This window comes from Sciurus vulgaris (assembly GCF_902686455.1).
Source record: "Sciurus vulgaris genome assembly, chromosome: 15".
Taxonomy (NCBI): domain Eukaryota; kingdom Metazoa; phylum Chordata; class Mammalia; order Rodentia; family Sciuridae; genus Sciurus; species Sciurus vulgaris.
Window position 1 is genome coordinate 45136484 of NC_136476.1, and position 18803 is coordinate 45155286.

Consider the following 18803-nt stretch of genomic DNA (forward strand, 5'->3'; position numbering starts at 1 on the left):
ATTCTCACATGGACCGTTTTGTTTTGTTTTGGGTTTTTTTGGCTAAATCCTTCTTTTATATGGTCTTTTTGCACATTTTGCCATTTCATGTTTTGGATCCTTTCTAGGAAACCTCAAAACTCTGCTTTATTGATGATTAAATAGTTATATAATCTTATTGAAGATATGTTCCATTATTTGTTTTAGTCAGCTTTTAGAAAATTTTTTTAGTCATTTTTTAGAAAATGAAATATCCCAAGTCTAATGACTTTTGGTAGTTGTTAGTATCAGTGCCTCCATGAAGGAGATAGAATTAAGATGTCTTAGGAAATTATATTTCACAGAATCATATTATGTGTATTTGTAGCTTCCTTTGTACCACAAGACTGACTTTAGTTATAAGTCATAATTAGTATGTTTATCTTGAGATACCCCAACTCTAGGGTCCTTAGGAGACTTGAGTATATATTTGGGCACAGCTCTAATCAGGAACTCCTTTGTAGTCTAGGATTGAGCCCAGTGGGTTTGGAACCCAGTGAGTTTTTTATAATCTTTTGAAACAATTTAGGGACTATTTAAATGTTAGAATCATTCAAGAAATGTATGATTCTAGAACTCCTGAAGTTCCTTAGGAAGAAGTCAACAGAATCACTGGAGAAGAGAGTAATCTTGGACTAGGATTGCCAAATAAAATACTGGATGGCTAGTTAATTTGAATTTCATAAAAGTCATCTAAAATTCATTTATCTATATCTAGATAGGTAGATATATATGGGAAAAGATATATATGAGATAAGGATATTCTAAATATTACATTTACACACATATCCTAAAAGTTATTCATTGTTATCTGAAATTCAGTTTTAATAGGGCTTGTAAAAATTCTGGCAACCCATTACCCTAGGGTATAGGAGGGTCTCAAATTCTAGATGCTTATATTACCTAACTGGTTCTGGTCTGAAAATGTGTTATTCTGATGGTGCCTTGTGGATATATGTGTGTATATCAGTTTTTATTCAGGATGGAATCTGAATAATTCCTTAGTGATGGTCTATTTACCTTCCAAGGTAGAATTCCAAATATTAGGTTTCAAGACTAGATTTGACATTTTACTACAACATACTCTAGAGGGAAATTCTCCTTAAGATAATCTAATAATAAGTTATTCTTTAAATGCTATTTTCTTTTTATGCTTATATAGGTTAAAGAAGATAATCAGGAAATAGCCAGCATGGAGAGACAGTAAGTACATTTTATATTTGTTTCTCATCTCCTAAATTACATTTTAAAAGTACGATAGTGCATATTGTTACAGGTATTCTTCATGTTGTTCACATTGAGGATACTAAGATGCAGGTTTCATTTTTATAGCTTTGAATACTTGAGTTTAATTTAGAGTCATTGAATAGTATAAGTGCTTTTTTAAAAACACAGCTATATTAAGATATAGCTCATGTATTTCACATATTTAAAGTATAAATTTAGAACTTTTTAGTATATTTACGGAGTTGAACCCCCAGTCTGTTCAGTCACCCCAGTAAACCCCACAGCTTTTATCCATTACCTCCCTTGCACCTCTCCCAGCTCTAGATCCAGTAATCTCCTTTTTGTCTCTACAGATTTGCCTATCCTGGACATTGCATAAAAGAGAAATCATATGTATATGGTCTTATGTGCCTGGATCCATTGACTTAACATATGTTTTCAGGATTAATCTCTGTTGTAGCATGTTTCAGTATTTCATTTCTTTTTATTTTAAAATAATATTCCATTGTATGCATATACCATAATTTATTTATACATTCATCAGGTGATGGATGTTTGTTTCCATTTTTTGGCTATTATGACTCATGTTGGTATTAACATTTATATGCTAGTTTTTAAAGTTTATTTTTATTATGCTTTCTTTGGTTTTAAATTTTTTAATCAGTTATACATGAAGTAGAATGCACTTTGATACATCATATACAATGGAGTATAATTTCTCATTTTTCTGGCTGTACATGATGTAGTAGATGTGCTAGTTTTTGTGTGAACATACATGTTTCTTCTCTTTGTTGTATATCCAGAAATAGAATTGCTGGTTCATATGCTAATTCTCTTTAACAGGATGAGTTAGAGTCCCATTAAGATCAAATGATTACAAAAGACAAAAGCTTGGGATCTCCTGCAACTATGCCATTTTGCATTTCTAGCTGCAGCTTATGAGTATTCCAGTATCTCTGCATCCTTACCAATACTTTGTATTTTCTGTCTTTTTTTTTATTCTAGTCATCCTAATTGATGTTAAGTGGTGTCTTGTTATGGTTTTTATTTGCATTGCCCTGATGGCTAATGGGTGTTAGCTTCTTTTCATGTGTGCACTGACCATGTGCATATCTTCTTTGGAGAAATGTTTATTGAACTTCTTTGCCTGTTTTTAAAATGGGTTTTTTATTATTATTACATTTATAAGAGTTCTTTGTATTCTAAATACAAGACCATTATCAGATGTATGCTTTGCAAAATTTTTCTCTCATTCTGTGGGTTATCATTTTACTCCTTTGTTTATGTCCTTGGAAACACAGAAGTTTTCACTTTTGATAATGTCAGCTTACCTGTTTTTTCTCTTATTGCTTAAGTTTTTAGAGGGTGTGTGTGTGTGTGTGTGTGTGACTAGAAATCAGACCCACGGCCTTAAATATGCTAAGCAAGCACTCTACCACTGAGCTACATCCCCAGCCCTTGGTGTCATATCTGAGAAACGAACTCAAGGTCACAAAGATTTGTGCCTAAGCTTTCTTCTAAGAGTTTTATAGTTTAACTCTTATATTTAAATCTTTGTGATCTGTTTTGGGTTAATTATTATATATAATATGAGGTAGAAGTCCCATTTTATTCTTTTGTGCATATTCAGTTATCCCAGCACTATTTGTTGAAAATACCATTGTTTCCCTATTTATTTTTCTTTGCACCCCATTTCAAAATCATTTGACTGTAAACACATATGTGGTCTTATTTCTGGACTCAGAGTTCCAGTCCATTGATGGGTATGACTGTTCTAATTCTAGTGTGACATTATCTTGCTTTGTAGTAAATATAACTGCTTTTGGTCAAGATTTTGACCTGTATAATCTTTGATGAGGAGTAGATATTCTTTTTCTGGGTGCCAACATAGTTTAGTTTATACAGTCCTACAAAAAGAAGGTTGCTAAATATTTCCCACTTTCTTAATAGGCAAGCAAAGCTTAAAAGGAACAGTTTACTGTTGTAGCCTTGTAACCTAATATTTTCAGAATACACTTATGCTCCAAATAAGAATCATGAAAACAGGTCTAGAAAATATTTTCTCTTTATGCTTGTAGTATTGTCCTCAGAATAGGGCACATTATTTCTAGATATTATGCAACCTAGAAAAGTGTCCTAACATCATTGTTTTTACTGAGCATCTTATTATCTTCATAAATTTATTAAATAATATTTTCAACAGGTTAACAGATATAAAAGAAAAAACAAATCAGTTTACTGAAGAAATTAGACAACTTGATATGGATTTAGAGGAACACCAAGGTAATGTTTCTAGTGTGTTTCTACATTTTTATGATATAGATTAATAGCTATATAGTAATATTGATATAGCATTATCTGGAATCTCAGCAGTAATTTAACTACTGTGGATTTATTGTTTAATTCTTTATGATACTTTAATTTTACTAAGTTATATGCTGTTGAATATTATAAGTAACATTAAAGCAGTTATTTGAATTTTTCAAAAATTTGAAATAACCTAATGCTTGCATTTTGATAAGAATTTATTTAGTTGTATAAAGCAGGTTTTTCTTTATGAAGTAAAATAGTTGTAGATGCCTAAGTATTATTCCTCAATGTGGTCGAACATTAAAGAAATTGGTAGAGTTTGAGGAGGTGAGAATCAAGACACAAATATCACAAATAACCCAGAAAAATTAATTCCCCAACCAGGTTCGTGTATGAGGTGGCAAACACTGATTATCCTCTTCTTCACCCAACTTTCTCCAACAATGAGATTTAAAGAAGCAATGTAGGGACCAGAACAGCTAAGGAAGCTTAGGGTCTAAATGTGGAAATTCTCTGGTGGGGGTTTAGAAACTATAATGGTATGTGTGAATAGAGGAAGAGGTTGAGCATTATAATTTCCTGGCCAGCTTCTTCCTAATAAAGGAGAGAAACGTGGGTTCCCTGTGGCACATTAACTGCAAACTAGGTAATATGCGCTCAAATTAATTGACTGTATATTCTTATGAGTCAGTAGGGAAAGGGTCAGGATAATCTTGCCGACCTTATGGTATAAAAAGTGCACATGTAATTGTTATGACTAAGGAAACATTCATAGCAGGGAAAGAATGTTCTATTTTAATTTTTTTAACTTTGATTTTTAAGGTGGCATATAATTTTATTATGCTTTAGTTGTGAATAATATCATTACCTACTACTGCTTACCTGGGATGATCACTTTGCCATCTTTCAAGAATTCTGTGAAGCTTTGTTAAGCTGTTTTATACATGTTGAAGCTCAAAGAAGTTATATAATTTACTCAAATTCCCTCAGCTAGTAAGGAGTAAAGTGTAGATTTAAACCCAGATCTCTTTGACTCCAAAGTCATAGTTCCATTGCCTTATCTAAGCTTAACTTTCTGATTTGAAGTGCTACATAGTGAAATAAAAATGTTCTTAGATTTACATAGTTTAATTTACATATAGCTATGAATGACTTTAAATAAGGCATTTAAAGGCAGATAGACATTAAATCTTAGTTATTAGGTAAGTGAATTTGCCCAAGCTTTAGTTTTCTCATATGAAAAGAGTGTAATTGTTCTAGCTCACCAAGGCTTATATATATATTAAATGTCACATATGGCAAGATAGACTCACAATAAATTGTTAAGAATAACATCATGCTATTTTTTAAAAATGTGTTTTCATTAACAAAAACTATTGTGTATAGCATAAGGTTTTGAAATACATATATATTGTGAAATGGCTCAATTAAACATATTAATATATGTATTACCTAACTTATTTTTTGGTGATAATACTCAAAATCCACTCTTATTAGTGATCTTCAAGAATATACTACATTGTTATTAATTGATAGTTACCATGTTGTACAATAGGTATTTAGAACTTATTCCTCCTATCTTACTGAAATTTTGTATCTTTAGACCATAATATTTTCTTTACTAAATAATTTTGTTGCTTTTCATTTATGGAAACTAGTTTTCTAGATTTTCCTCATTAATATATTCAAAACTATTTTGAAAAATCTGAATGTTTTTTGATTTTTGATGCTTTTAGGTAGGATATGTTCAAAATAATTTTCTTTTTTTTGCCTTTTTTTTCTTTTCTAAATAATTTTCTTCTTCTTAAATCTAAATTTTCACTAAAATAATGTATTATTAGATAACAATAAATTGCTAGTTCTGAGAGAAATAAAATGCAGAATGCTTTGAATTTTAGCTTCCATTTCTCTTTTTGTTTTCTAATCTTTGTCCTTTTTTATTAAGGCAGAAAAAGACAATCTAATTCTATGTAATGGTGGCAAAAATATTTAAATATGTATGATATGTGTTACTTATATGTTCATGTGTATATATGTATATATATATACACACATCTGTGTATGTATGGATGGATGCATTCATTTTTTGTTCTGCTACATTGTAATCATCTTAGATCATTGGTTTAACAGCACAGGGGGTTTTGTTAGATGGTTACTTGTTAGAAGGTTACTTGTTAGTTCAGGACCTCATTATTTCCTGCCTGAACTATTGTAGTAGCCTCCTAACTGGTCACCCCACCTCCACTCCCTCTCAGATTGTTCCACTGTAATATTGCCAGAGTGATTTATGTAAAGTGTGATTCTGTGTCATTCTTCTGTTTAACAGTGGTTTGCCAATGACATACAAGATAAAGTTAAAGAATTTTTGCATGTCATACTAGTCCCTGTGAAATCTGCCTCTATATCATTGTCCTTCCTTTCCACCCATCATGTCTCTACACTTTGTATTCTAATAACAATTTAGAAACCATTCAGCAAACTGTTTCATGCTCTAACCCTTTGCTGCTACTATTTGTTTTTTGTCTTGAATATTTCTTTCCTGTACTTTAACTGATTAAATTCTCATCCTTTAAGACCTAGTTCAGGTATCCTCTCATCTAGCATAACTTTTGACTTTCTTCCCTTTTTTCTGAGCTACGCTGAGTGACTGTCCTCCATGTTTTTAGAGCATATTTATTCTTGAACATGTCACTGCATTGGTCACCTTATATTGTAGTTATCTACTCATATATTTGTCTTTCTTTCTTTTCCTTTTTTTCTTTTTTTTTTTTCTTTTGTACCAGGTATTAAACCCAGAGTCACTTAACCACTGAGCAACATCCCCACCTTTTTTAGTTTTTATTTTGAAGACAGGGTCTCTCTAAATTGCTGTTAGCTTCCCTTTTAGAAGTCCTTTGGTAATCTTGTTCTTCAGTACAGTGTCTGAAAAAGTAAACACTAAATAAATGTTTTTGTAATTAACTTATATAATCCACATTTTATCAGAGAGAGTTGTAAATTGGATTAAATTAAAAGTGAAAATTGAGCTGTAGTCACTTTTTGGGCCCCTGTTTTAGGATGATGCAAGTATGGACTCTTCCCCAAAGAGGGGCTAGCTACAAAGAGTTTATTCTAGAGGATTCCTATCTTGGGTTCATGTTTTCCAGTACAGTAATAGATATTTATCTGCATCTGCATTCTCGGCAGTTCCTTGTGGATAATCTGTTCTTTAGTAAGTGGTTAGTTTTTACTACTATGTGAAATTGCTGAGCCCTTACCAGGGTGGTTCTCAGCTTTACCCAATTCTGCTTTAGGATTCGATTTTCTGAAGCCTGCTAAGTTACTTACCACTTGTCCATCTATTTTCATCTTCCAAAATTCTTTTCTGTTGTCTCCCCTTTTCCCCATTGCTGGGATTTTACATATATATATATATATATATATATTTTTTTTTTTTTTTTTTTTTTTTAATTTTTGAGTAGAGGGGTACCAGGGATTCAACCCAGGGGCCTTAACCATTGAGCCACATTCTCGGCCCTCGTATTTTATTTAGAGACAATGTCTCCTTGAGTTGCTTAGGGACTCACTGAGTTGCTGAGGCTGGCTTTGAACTCGAGATCACCACCATGCCAGACAGGAGTTTATACTTTTAAAAATTATTTCTTCTATCTTTTAGTGGAGTTTGAGGAGATCAGTATTACATATGCATGTTCAATCTGCCATCTTTACCAAGAAATTACCAAACACATCACCTTGAATGTGCTTCATTTTTTTGGCTTTTAACAAATTTGCGCGCGCGCGCGTGTGTGTGTGTGTGTGTGAGTGAGTTTTGTCCCAAATGACCATTTTATATAATTTCATTGACTGTGCAATTAGCTTCAATTTACCCCTTCTTGCTTTTAAAAACATTTTCTGTGGTGAGCACCTATAGTCCCCACTACTGGGCAGGCTGAGGCAAAAAGGTTGGTTGAATCTAGGAGTTTGAGGCTAGCTAGCCTTGGAAATATAATGAGACCCTATTCTCAAAAAAAAAAAAAAAAAAAAAAAAAAAAAATCTTAAAAAAAAAACTTTTTTAAAGTTATTTTAAAGACTCAGCTTATTTTTTTAAATTGTCTGATTTTTAAAAAAATATGATTCTGATGAGTATTTAATGTGAGACATTCAAGTACAAAAGTATATAAATAAAAAATCTTCTCGTACTCATCTGAGTCCTTAGAGGTAATCATTGTTTATGGTTTGATTGTTAGTCTTTTAAGTTTTTTTCTATACATTTACAAATTTTTATTTTTTAATGGAGTAATATTGTATAGTTCTTTTGAGCTTGAGTCTTTTCATGTAATTATGTATAATGCACATTCTTTTATGCAAGGATATATACCTCATTCTGAGAAGTGGTGTAGAATAGTGGTCGATATCAGAGCTGTGAAGTCAGACTTAAGAATAATGCTTAGTGCATGTTAAACACTTGGGATAATCATTAGCTGCCATTATGGTTATGATTATGTAGTATTTGCTGAATCCACATTGGCATTTACACTGTTTCTATTTTTCTATTACCAAGAAAAATGCTGCAGTAAATATTCTATATTATGTTTATTAGCTTATGCATTACCTCTACAGAATAAATTTCTACAAGTGAAATTTTGAATAGAATAGTATTTATAACTTTGGTGTTACAAATTTCCTCTCAGAAAATGATGACCCATTTTATACAACCAGTAGCAGTGTGTAAAAGTGTTTCCTTATCAATGCCAGCTATACAACCATAGAAATGAAATGATGTACCCATTTGTGTACAATGAATCAAAATGTAGTCTGTAAAAAATAAAAAAATTATAAATAATTAAAAAATAATAGAACACTAAAAAATAAATAAATAAATGGCTTAGTTTTTATCAGTCAAGGTAATATATCACCCATCTCTTCACCGTTTCAAAATTTGGACTGTTCTTAAAAGCCTGACTGTGAAATATTGCCATTAGCCACAAGGTGGGGCTAATTTTCTAAGAATCTAGACAGCACAGGTTAGGACTGATGTACAATTAAAAAAATATAGTCACATATCTTTCTAGGAGAGGCTTTTGAGCATAATTACTCACAAAAAATTATTTCTTCATTTTTAGAGTCCAGTGTTTTCTCCAAATATATATTCAGTTTTAAGTCTTATCAAAGATTATTAGTATACCACAGGCATGTAAATGTTATAACTACTACAGTATGATAAACATGTATCATATTAGAAGTATACATAAAGTAGGAACATTGGATTACTGTTCTGAATTTTGAATTTATTTAATTTACATGCATCCTTGAAGAGTAATAAAAACATAAAATACAATAATTTGTAGGATACTTCTTCATACTCAGATTTCTAAGGTCTAGGTTAAGAGTTGTTAGTTTTGGTAATATTAGGTAAAATTAAAAAAAAAAATTAAGGCAGACTATTTTTTGTTCTGCAACCAGAGTACCTTGATTCAAATCTAAGCTGTGCTGTTTTTATTGTTCAATCTTGGACATAATATTAAATTTATTTTACCTTAGTTTTCTCATCTTTAATAGGGAAATAATCCCTACCTTTTAGGCTTATTATGAGGATTAGATGCATGCAGGATGTGCATGTCTGCATGTGACTCAGAATAGGACTCAATTTCAAAAATTTTCCTAAATATTAGCTGGCAGTTGTTATTAATGCTGTTAGTTTATAGACTGAAACTTGAGTAATTTTTCTGGATATTTTTCCATACTTAGGTTAGGAAGTATTTTCTCATTAATATTTCCTTTAAAAAGATAGAAAAAAACAATCTATTAATTTCAGAGCCTTTTATCTGTTAGTATCTGGGATTATAAATGGCACTTACTCATGTTTACTCTCTGGAGTCTCAGTATACATCTGGTGAAGAACAAATCATTATTCAGTGTGGAAGTTAATTAGACTACACTTAGTTATTTTTCTTTAGACTGGTCATATTATCTCTGCCAGGAGAATCAGCGCTATCTGAAACTTGTTAAAAAATGCAAATTCTTGGACCCTACCTAGGACCAGACCTACTAAATTCGAAACCCCAAGAACAGGGCTGAATAATTTGTGTTTCAGCAACTCCTCCTAGTGGTTCTAACTCATACTAAAGTTTGATAATCATTGCTTTACAAAATATTTGAGGACCTTATGTTGCATTTAGTATAGTCATACCATCCGATTGACATTACTCTGTTGAAACAATCTTCCACTTTATTTCTTTTGTTTTCTTTAGAGATGGTGAGACTTTTAGCAATTATTTAACTTTGATGTAGCTAGAGTTTTTATTATATATTTTTAAAGTGTCTCCTGCCTTTAGAAGAATTATCTGACCTTGTCTTCATAACTATAAAGAAATATTTCTGCTAGAATTTAAAATATTTTGCAGAGAATGTATAATTGGTAAGTGGGGTGACATTTAAATCCAAAAGTTTGTTTAAAACATTAAGTTTATATGCATTTTAATATAGCAATTTAGAAGGATTCTAAATACTAATTTGTTGCTTACTGCTGTAATGGCATGTGAAAATTAGGTGGAAGAGATAGACTAAATATAAAAAGATGGACTTTAATAGATATCCAAACTAACTGAAATTGAAGTAGGAGTCAGAATAGAAAGTGGCCTGACTCCATGGTATGGTGGCACATTCTGGTAATCCCAGTGACTCAGGAGGCTGATGCAGAAAGATTGCAAGTTCTCAGCCAGCCTCAGCAACTTAGTGAGACCCTGTATCAAAAAGGACTTGGGATGTAACTCAGTAGTGAAACAATTCTGGATTGAATCCCCAATACCACCCCCCAACCACAAAAGAAAAGGAAAAAGAAAGAAGGAAAAAGAAATGGAGGCTCAAGGTCTGGGGATAGAGTTCAGTGGAAGTGTGAGTACTCCACATACACAAGGGCCCTGCATTCTATCCCCAGCACCAAAGGGCAGGCACGGGGGAATGAAAGATGGAGGGAAGGAAAGGAAAGGAAAGAAAGTCCTTGGCTACCTAAAATATGTGAAACTGTTAGAAGGGGTTTAATAATAGCTCAGTATGAATTAGTGTGATGTAGCCTTGAAACAGCTGAAATCCTAGTTTGCATTAACTTTGATTATCTAGACTGTGGGAGGTGATAGTATTCTTGGAATCTTTAAGTTTCTTGGCATAATACTTTTAAAAGAATAAAGAAGAACTGGAACTCATTCAGAGTAGTGGTAAGAATGGTAATAGAGAATGAAACTGTAGCACATGATGCAAAGTCGGATACACTGGAAGATTTAACTTGCCCCAGGTGTGGGAAAGGAACCCACCTGAATATACAGAAGTCCTTTTGGGGTTTTTTGCCCCATCTCCCTGATTTGTTTTCTCTTGCCCTTTCAACTCCAAAATTTGAAGACTTGCTGAGTTGATGACCCTGAGGACAGTGGAGTTCCTAGTACGTTCTTTGTTGTACGTTGATCAGGAAGACTGGAGTAGCCACCCATTCCAGAAAATCATAATCAGATCTTCTCTGGATCAGAACTACTTCTCACAGTGTGAAAATCAAGATAGCTCCAACCTTTACCCTGAGACAAGAGAATTAAATTTCAGAACTTCCTTATAATGAGAACAGAGGAGGTTGTGATGATGCTCAATTCCTTTGTGGTGTGAGATCATATCTCCCTTACTCCACTGACTGGCTATAGCAGAGAGTATCCAAAAGCAATGGTGTCCTTTTTGCTATAGCCCAAGACTTTGGTAATAGTCCATACTCATTTCTTCTTTCCTGCCTGAGAGAAAGAGCCTGAATTTGAAGTGTACGTTTTTGTGAACTAGTCTTATTAGAATATAATTTTTTGGAGGAAAATATATTATTTCTGTTGTTTCTACGTTGCCTGATAATGTAAAAACCCCTGATTTCTTTTCACCCATCTGATTATCATAATGCTTAATACATACCTCAGTTATAGCAGTTGTGTTTCCTTATACCTTTTGTTATTATATACTAATAGGTCATAAACCTTGAGGATAGGGCAGTAATTATCTTGTTCATTGTCTTATCCCTAACATATAACATTACATAGTTGACACTCAGCAAATTATATGGAATAAATAAGTGAATGCAGAACTATGATCACAGCAGATGCTCAGAATTAGAGGATATTTCCAAAATTACCCCATTGTATCATTGTGTCTCTTCCCCTGTTCTTCGGTTTTCTCATTGTTGATCCTACCACTTCAAATGCTTCTCTTTGCCTAATTACACTCCCAGTGTGCTATTCTGATTTACTTCCTTCTATGTGTGATCTTTTACCCACCTGTAATGTTGAATGTAAGGATAGATTTGGTAACCACACTTACGTTTTACCCTGCCTTTGGATTGCCCACATCTCTACATTGCCTTTTATTGGCAGGTAAGATACCAGTTCTCCACTTGGAAATCACAGAATAGAGGAGTTCTAATGCTCCCACCACTCTCCTTCTTATCCGTGATATCAGAGGAAGTTTCTTTGAAGCCTGGGATTCTGCTGAGATATGTGGAGCTCTGTTCCATCTAATCTGGCTGGCCAGCTTGCAGCTGGAGACATATACCAGATATGCCTTCCAATTCAGTATGTTGACAACTAGGAGGGATATTTGAGGAAAGTAAGAGAAGTCATCTCCCAGTTTCTGACTTGGATAATAAGTAGATGGTGAGGACATTCAAACATAATATGGAGTTCACTTCAGCAGCACGTATCTAAAAATCAAATGTAATAAGGGATAAAAACAGGTGTAGATTTTGAGGGGAGAAACGTAAGTTTTAAGTTTGAAGATGTTGAAAGGATTTCAGAATCAGGGAGAACATTACATTCCAGAGTTCTTAAACCACAAGAATGAGTGAGATTGCTATGCAAATATTTCAGCATTAGTACTTAACTCAGAATTTAAATGAAGAAGGAAGAGAAATCCATGAAGACAAAAAGAATGAAATGAGAGTAAGAAAAGCCACAGAATTGCCCCCTACCCATAAAAAGCAAAAACAAAGCAGTAAATGGAGAAAAAGAAAAAAAATTGAAAGAATTCATCAATGATGGCAGAACTTGCAGAGTAAGATAAAAACAGAAAACTGCCCTTTGGATTTAATAATTTAGGACTCAGAATCTTATTGAGAGCAGTTTCATTGGAATAAGAGGGAAAACCTTATTCTAGTGCCTTGAGGATCAAAAGCAGGATAAGAAGCTAGAAAAGGAATGTGTAGGGGATTCTCATAAGTTTAGAAGAAGAAAGATAAGGTAGTAATTAAATTTGTATATTGCTAAGAATCCAGGCCTTCTTCCTAATCCCTTAATGACTGACCATTCTACTCTCAAGAGTAGAACTTCTCAGCTAAAACAAGAAACTATAGATTTTATTTATAACCTAGGCCATAGCAGGTTCAGAGCTACTAACTGTTCTAGTACTTCATATGTATTATAATGACATTTACGTGCATCACCCTCTGATCAGAGTTTCCTAGATCATGTATGCTACAATCTTAGCTCTTTTTCCTTGTTTTCCACTCAAAAAACATAGCAAGGTAATTGAACGGTTGACATTTTTATGGGATTAATTTTAATCCCATCTATAATTTTTTTAAAGCTTAGGTATATAAAAAGTTTGTTACTAATAGCAAATTACCTCTCACTTTTCCCTCACAATGACTCATATGGCATACAGTTATCGTTAGTATACTGTTGTTAATTTGAATTGTGTAGTCATTCAGTAAAGTTATTAATGCATCCAGTGCCTTACCTGAGTTGACATAGTATTTCCCACTGGTACTGACTGTAGCTTGACTAAGAACTCATGACCAGTAGTATTCACTGTAGCTTTCACTTTCAGCTTTTTACTGCCAGTAATATTTTGGGACCCTGAAGCTTTTCTCAGCATCAAGCCTATCCTTAATGAATTTGAGAAAAGTAATTTCAGACCAGAGGGCAAAAAAGTAGTTTGCTGACCATGGATCTCTGCTGAAACAAGTGGAGATCCATGTTTCCCCAGTAATTAGATTCTACACCCAGTTTCTTCCTCTGCTTCCTAACTTTATTATCTAACTAGATCTTGGAAAAACCCAATACCTTGTAGGAGGATATAGAGAACACAGACTGACTATTGAAGCTTTAATCTTTGGACTTCCACTATGATTACTCCTGTTTTCTTTGAACTTATTAATTTTTATTTTTTGTTTTTTACTGTTGCATCATAGTTTTACATAATGGTGGAATTTGTGGTTACATATTCATACATGCATAAAGTATAGCAGTATAATGTGACCAATATCCCACTCCAGCACTTCCCCCTCCCTCACCTCCTTCTATCCCCTGGTCTCTTTTCTCTATTGATCTCCCTTGATTTTCATAAGATCTCTGTCCCCTCACATCTTTCTTTTTCTTTTTTCTCTCTAGTTTTCACATATAAGAGAAAACATATGACTCTTGACCTTCTGACTTTGGCTTATTTTGTTTAACATAGTGGTCTCAAGTTCCATCCATTTTTCTGCAAATGACAATTTCATTTTTCTGTATGACTAATAAAACTCTATTGTGTATATATACCACATTTTATTTTTTTGCAGGGGTGGGGGTACCAGGGATTGAACTCATGGGCACTGAAACCACTGAACCACATCCCTAGCCCTTTTTTTATTTTTTATTTTGAGACAAGGTCTCTCTAAGTTGCTGGGGCCTTTGCTAAGTTGCTGAGGCTGGCTTTTAACTTGGGATCCTCCTGCCTCAGCCTCCTCTGCTGGGATTACAGGCCTGTTTCACTCTATTAGCTACTCCTATTCATTCTTTATAATGCAGCAAAAATATTACTCCCTTAGGAAAATTTTCCCAGTCCCTGAACTCTATTAGTTGTCCTTGCTATGTACTCCTACTTTTCATATGAAAGCGCTTAGCACATTTTAACTTTATTTGTTAAATCCCTAGACTGTAAGTTCTCTGAGGGATGTTGCCCTGATAGCTTGGTTGCTATTGTGAATTATTCAAAAATGGAATGGACTTCCTTCAGAATTTATGCTTCCTGTCACCAGTAGTGTTCCTATGTTGGCTGATTAGCCCTACCCTGGGAATGGAAAGCCTATAAGTCCTTTCCAATCAGGAAACTGTTTTTCCAAATGGTCAAGTCACAAATATGTAGCTCCTTTAAAAGACTCTGTAAGTTAATGTAAAACAATTTCAGGTAATCAAAAATATAAAATATTCAGTGACTCATTACATATAGAGAACCTAAAAGATATTTCTAATTTAGAATATTATCACTGCAAGTTTTGAAATACATGTTAAATTTTGTGTTTCTTATAGGTGAAATGAATCAGAAATACAAGGAACTAAAAAAAAGGGAGGAAAATATGGACAGTAAGTTATGATCCTGTAACTATAAAAATATATTCTCAAATTGCTTTTTATTTATACCAAATCAGAGATCCAATTTTAAGAAGCTAAAATGGCTAATAAATGCAAAATGTGAAGAATCAAAGCACCTTTTTGAAATTTGTAGCATAATTTAGGGCTAGAAATTTTAAAAAGTTATATATACATATATGCAAAAGTTTTTTTTTTTAATTGGGTTTAGCTTCTAAAACTAGTATTTATATTTGGAGTCTGTACGGAGAGGGAGCTATAGACCACTTATTGTTTGAATGTTGAATGTTTTACATGATTCACTATGTTCACCTTTCATATCTTTCACTTTTTTATAGCTTTTTATGCTGTCTCAATTATTAGCCCTCATCTCTGCTCTTGTTACTTGATTCTGTCACCAACTATAACTGTAGGTGGTTAGAGTTTTCATTTACTTTTTTTAAAAAAAAAATCTCAATTTATAAAGAGATCTTAAATTTTGGTTGTGTATTTATAAAATATATAATTATCTACTACTGGTTTCCTTCTTAGTTATTATTTTGCTACTATCTGAAATTTTTTAGGTCTGATATCAGTTATTACCTTCATAGAGACCTGCTACAAAATGGCAATTATGCATTGATTTCACAATAACCCGATTTTTTAACAGTCTCATCAAGTACCAAACATTACTTCAAAATCAGTTCCTTGTTTTATTTTTTTATTTTTTAAGTGCTTTTTTGGTAGAGGAGTAGGTATAAAATCAAGGAATGATGTGTCACAGCTCCACATGCTGGAAATAATGTGTGACATCTGATACGTGTACCTTAATAAGTAGTCACCTACTCAATGTTTAATGAATGAATTAAAAGAATTCCTATTTCAAGAATCTTAAAAGTGCAGGGCACTTCTTCCAGATTTCTTCCCAAGTGTTTATTATAGTTTGTTTTCCTAACAAAATAAACTCTGAAAGACAATGCATATGCCTTTTAAAAAATCTCATATGATCATTTAATATATGACTAATGTATTATAGAAGCAGGATATTTGTAGCTAAGACCTGTAATTCAATGTTGAAGCAGGGCATTAAAGAATAGATTTTTTTTTTTTTAATGTTGATTATGGTCTCTGACAACCATATTCAATTAAAAAAACAGTTTTCTTAAAGACTGTTTTGATTTAAAAATATATTAAATGTTTAAGTAGAAGAAAAGTATAATGGAAATCCATGACAGAAGGCAGGCCATATTGATGTTTATCTCAAGTTAACAGTAAAATTTTTAACTACCTTTTTTTTTTATTTTTCTAAAGTTCCATAGGAACACTTGAAGAGTATAAATAAGAGCAAAATTAAGTGCTAGTTCTGTATTAGAAAAATGAAATGATTATTTCCTAGAGTATTTATTTAATCTGAATGAATAACTGAATTTATTTTGAGATTAATCTAACCTAAGTAAAATATACATTTTCAGATAAAGTATTTAGTAATTTCATAAAGCTAGTGGCCAGTCAAAGGTGTTAATAATTATAGATATATCAAGAAGAATCTATGTAAAAACAGATGTTTTCTGATTTTTATTTTATTTTTACTGTCATTTCTTTTGAGCCTATATTTATCGCTTTCTAGTTTACCCATATCAAGTTCATAACAACAGGATTTAAATTTTTGAAAGCATGTAGAAATGTTCTTACTACTAATTACTCTTGGGTTAATAAAAAATTAAGCAGTGAGAGTTTAAAATTTATATTTGCTTTGAATTTCTAAAGTGTATTTTAAAGACCTAAAAATCAGGGTTTATATAGTGTTAACTATATCAGCAGTACCCTCTCTTATCATGTTTTTCAATTGTCAGCTTTTATAGAGACTTTTGAGGAAACTAAGAATCAGGAACTGGAAAGGAAGGCACAGATAGAAGCCAACATTGTTGCACTTCTGGAGCATTGTAGTCGGGTAAGTACCATGTGCCTGTTTTGGTGTCCCCGTTATTTTTACTGTGATTAACTTTCCAAATACAAAATTGAAAGGCTCATATTATGTCTGCTCACTTAAATGCTTTCCTTTATATTTCTTTGCTTGCCATTTGATTTAATTTATTAATTTTTTATCTTTCTAGCAAAATCAGCTGATTAGGCAATATGAGAAAAGGATGAAATATGTATATCAATAGTCAGCAGTAAGTGAGGTACTTATTAAAATACTTTTTAAGATATATTTTCATCCTTATTTTATTCAAAGTTGTAGAAAATCTTTTACTAGGGAAATTTCAAAACAAACGTGGAAAATGTTAATATACTTTACATTGTAAGTTTTATTATAGAGTTTTTTTCTTCTGGAGGTACACAATAAGTATCTTTTTTTTTCTTTTTGGATACTAAGGATTGAACCCAGGGGTGCTTAACCACTGCAACATCCCCAGCCCTTTTTTATATTTTATTTAGAGACAGAGTCTCACTGAGTTGCTTAGCAACTCACTTTTGCTGAGGCTGGCTTTGAACTTTCAATCCTCCTGCCTCAGCCTCCCCAGACACTGGGATTACTGCCGGTTGCCACTGCACCTGGCCCCAATGAGTATCTTGAATTATAAAAAATATTTATTGAGTAATCCCAGCAACTTGGGAGGCTGAGGCAGGAAGATCCATAGTTAAAAGCGAGGAACTAAGCAACTCAGTGAGACTCTGTCTCTAAATCAAATACAAAATAGGGCTGGGGATATGGCTCAGTGGTCGTGTTCATCTAAGTTCAATCCCCTGGTACCCCTGCCAAAAAAATATTATTGAACATCTACTATGTGTTGTGCTATTACTGGAAAGTACCTGATCCCTTTTCAATATTTTCATTTTAAGACTACAACCAGTTCCTAAAATAGGATAGTTTTATTTTTTTCTATAGTGAAATAGAATAAATAACAAAAAAAAGAGTTTATTGCCTATTTATTTTGAGAAAACCTTAGAATTTCAGCACATCTTATGCAATATCAAAATTAGATGATATATTTAAAAAAATAATAACTAATCAAAGCATCTCATCCTTTCACAGTATTTCCCTGTGGTTTTAATGGAGAGTTAAATCAGTGGAATTTTTTCTATTTTTATTTATAAATGCAGAATATAAATCGTATGAAACAGATATCATCTATAACCAATCAAGAGCTAAAGATGATGCAAGATGACCTTAATTTTAAATCTACTGAAATGCAGAAATCACAAAGTACAGCTAGGAATTTGACTTCAGGTAAGAAACTGACCTAGACTTTCATATTCTTTCTTTATGTTTTTCTGTAACAAATTGGAACTTTTTATCGATGTTATTTTCTTTGATTGTTTTTGAAAATCTCATTGAGGAAGAGTATAAAATGTATCCATGTTATTCTCTTTGACTTCTTTTAAACTCATTGAGGAAGCATATTATTTACAATTGTCTATTACTTCAATCACTTGTTGTCTCAGAATTTTGTATAATTTTTTATCAACTTATTAATATTAATATTAAATATTAAATATATTCTCATTCATATAACAACATTTATTGAACATAGAAACATAGACCATCCCAGACTTAATGATAGTTTGACTTACAATTTTCTTTTGATTTTACTATTGTTCTAAAACAAAATGTATTCAATAAAAACTCTATTTTGAATTTTGGATTTTGATCTTTTTTTTTTTGGCTACTGATAATATAGTATGATATTCTTCTACAGTGCTGGACAGCAGCAGTGAGCCACTGCTTCCAGTTAGCAATGCAATCATGAGGGTCAACAACCAGTACTCTGCAGTGTACTGTGTTGCTAAACTATAAAGTTTAGTAGGTTAGGTATCTTAACATAACCTAAGTTAACATTTTTAACTTCTTTTCAAAATGGGTTTATTGGGAAGTAATCCCATTGTTAGTCAAGAAACATCTGTACTTCTTCCTTGTCTAT

The 18803-nt window shown here is 32.5% G+C and overlaps 1 protein-coding gene across 3 annotated transcripts in view; it reads left to right on the forward strand.

Annotated features, from left to right (window-relative positions):
• Positions 1-18803, forward strand: part of IFT74 (intraflagellar transport 74) — an 82392-nt gene that overhangs the window by 52523 nt on the left and 11066 nt on the right. For all 3 annotated transcript variants that reach the window (XM_079112348.1, XM_079112350.1, XM_079112349.1), the window contains 5 exons: positions 1181-1221; positions 3449-3528; positions 14842-14895; positions 16734-16831; positions 17986-18112. In XM_079112348.1, coding sequence (XP_078968474.1) covers positions 1181-1221; positions 3449-3528; positions 14842-14895; positions 16734-16831; positions 17986-18112 — 400 coding nt within the window. The remainder of the gene's footprint in view (positions 1-1180; positions 1222-3448; positions 3529-14841; positions 14896-16733; positions 16832-17985; positions 18113-18803) is intronic.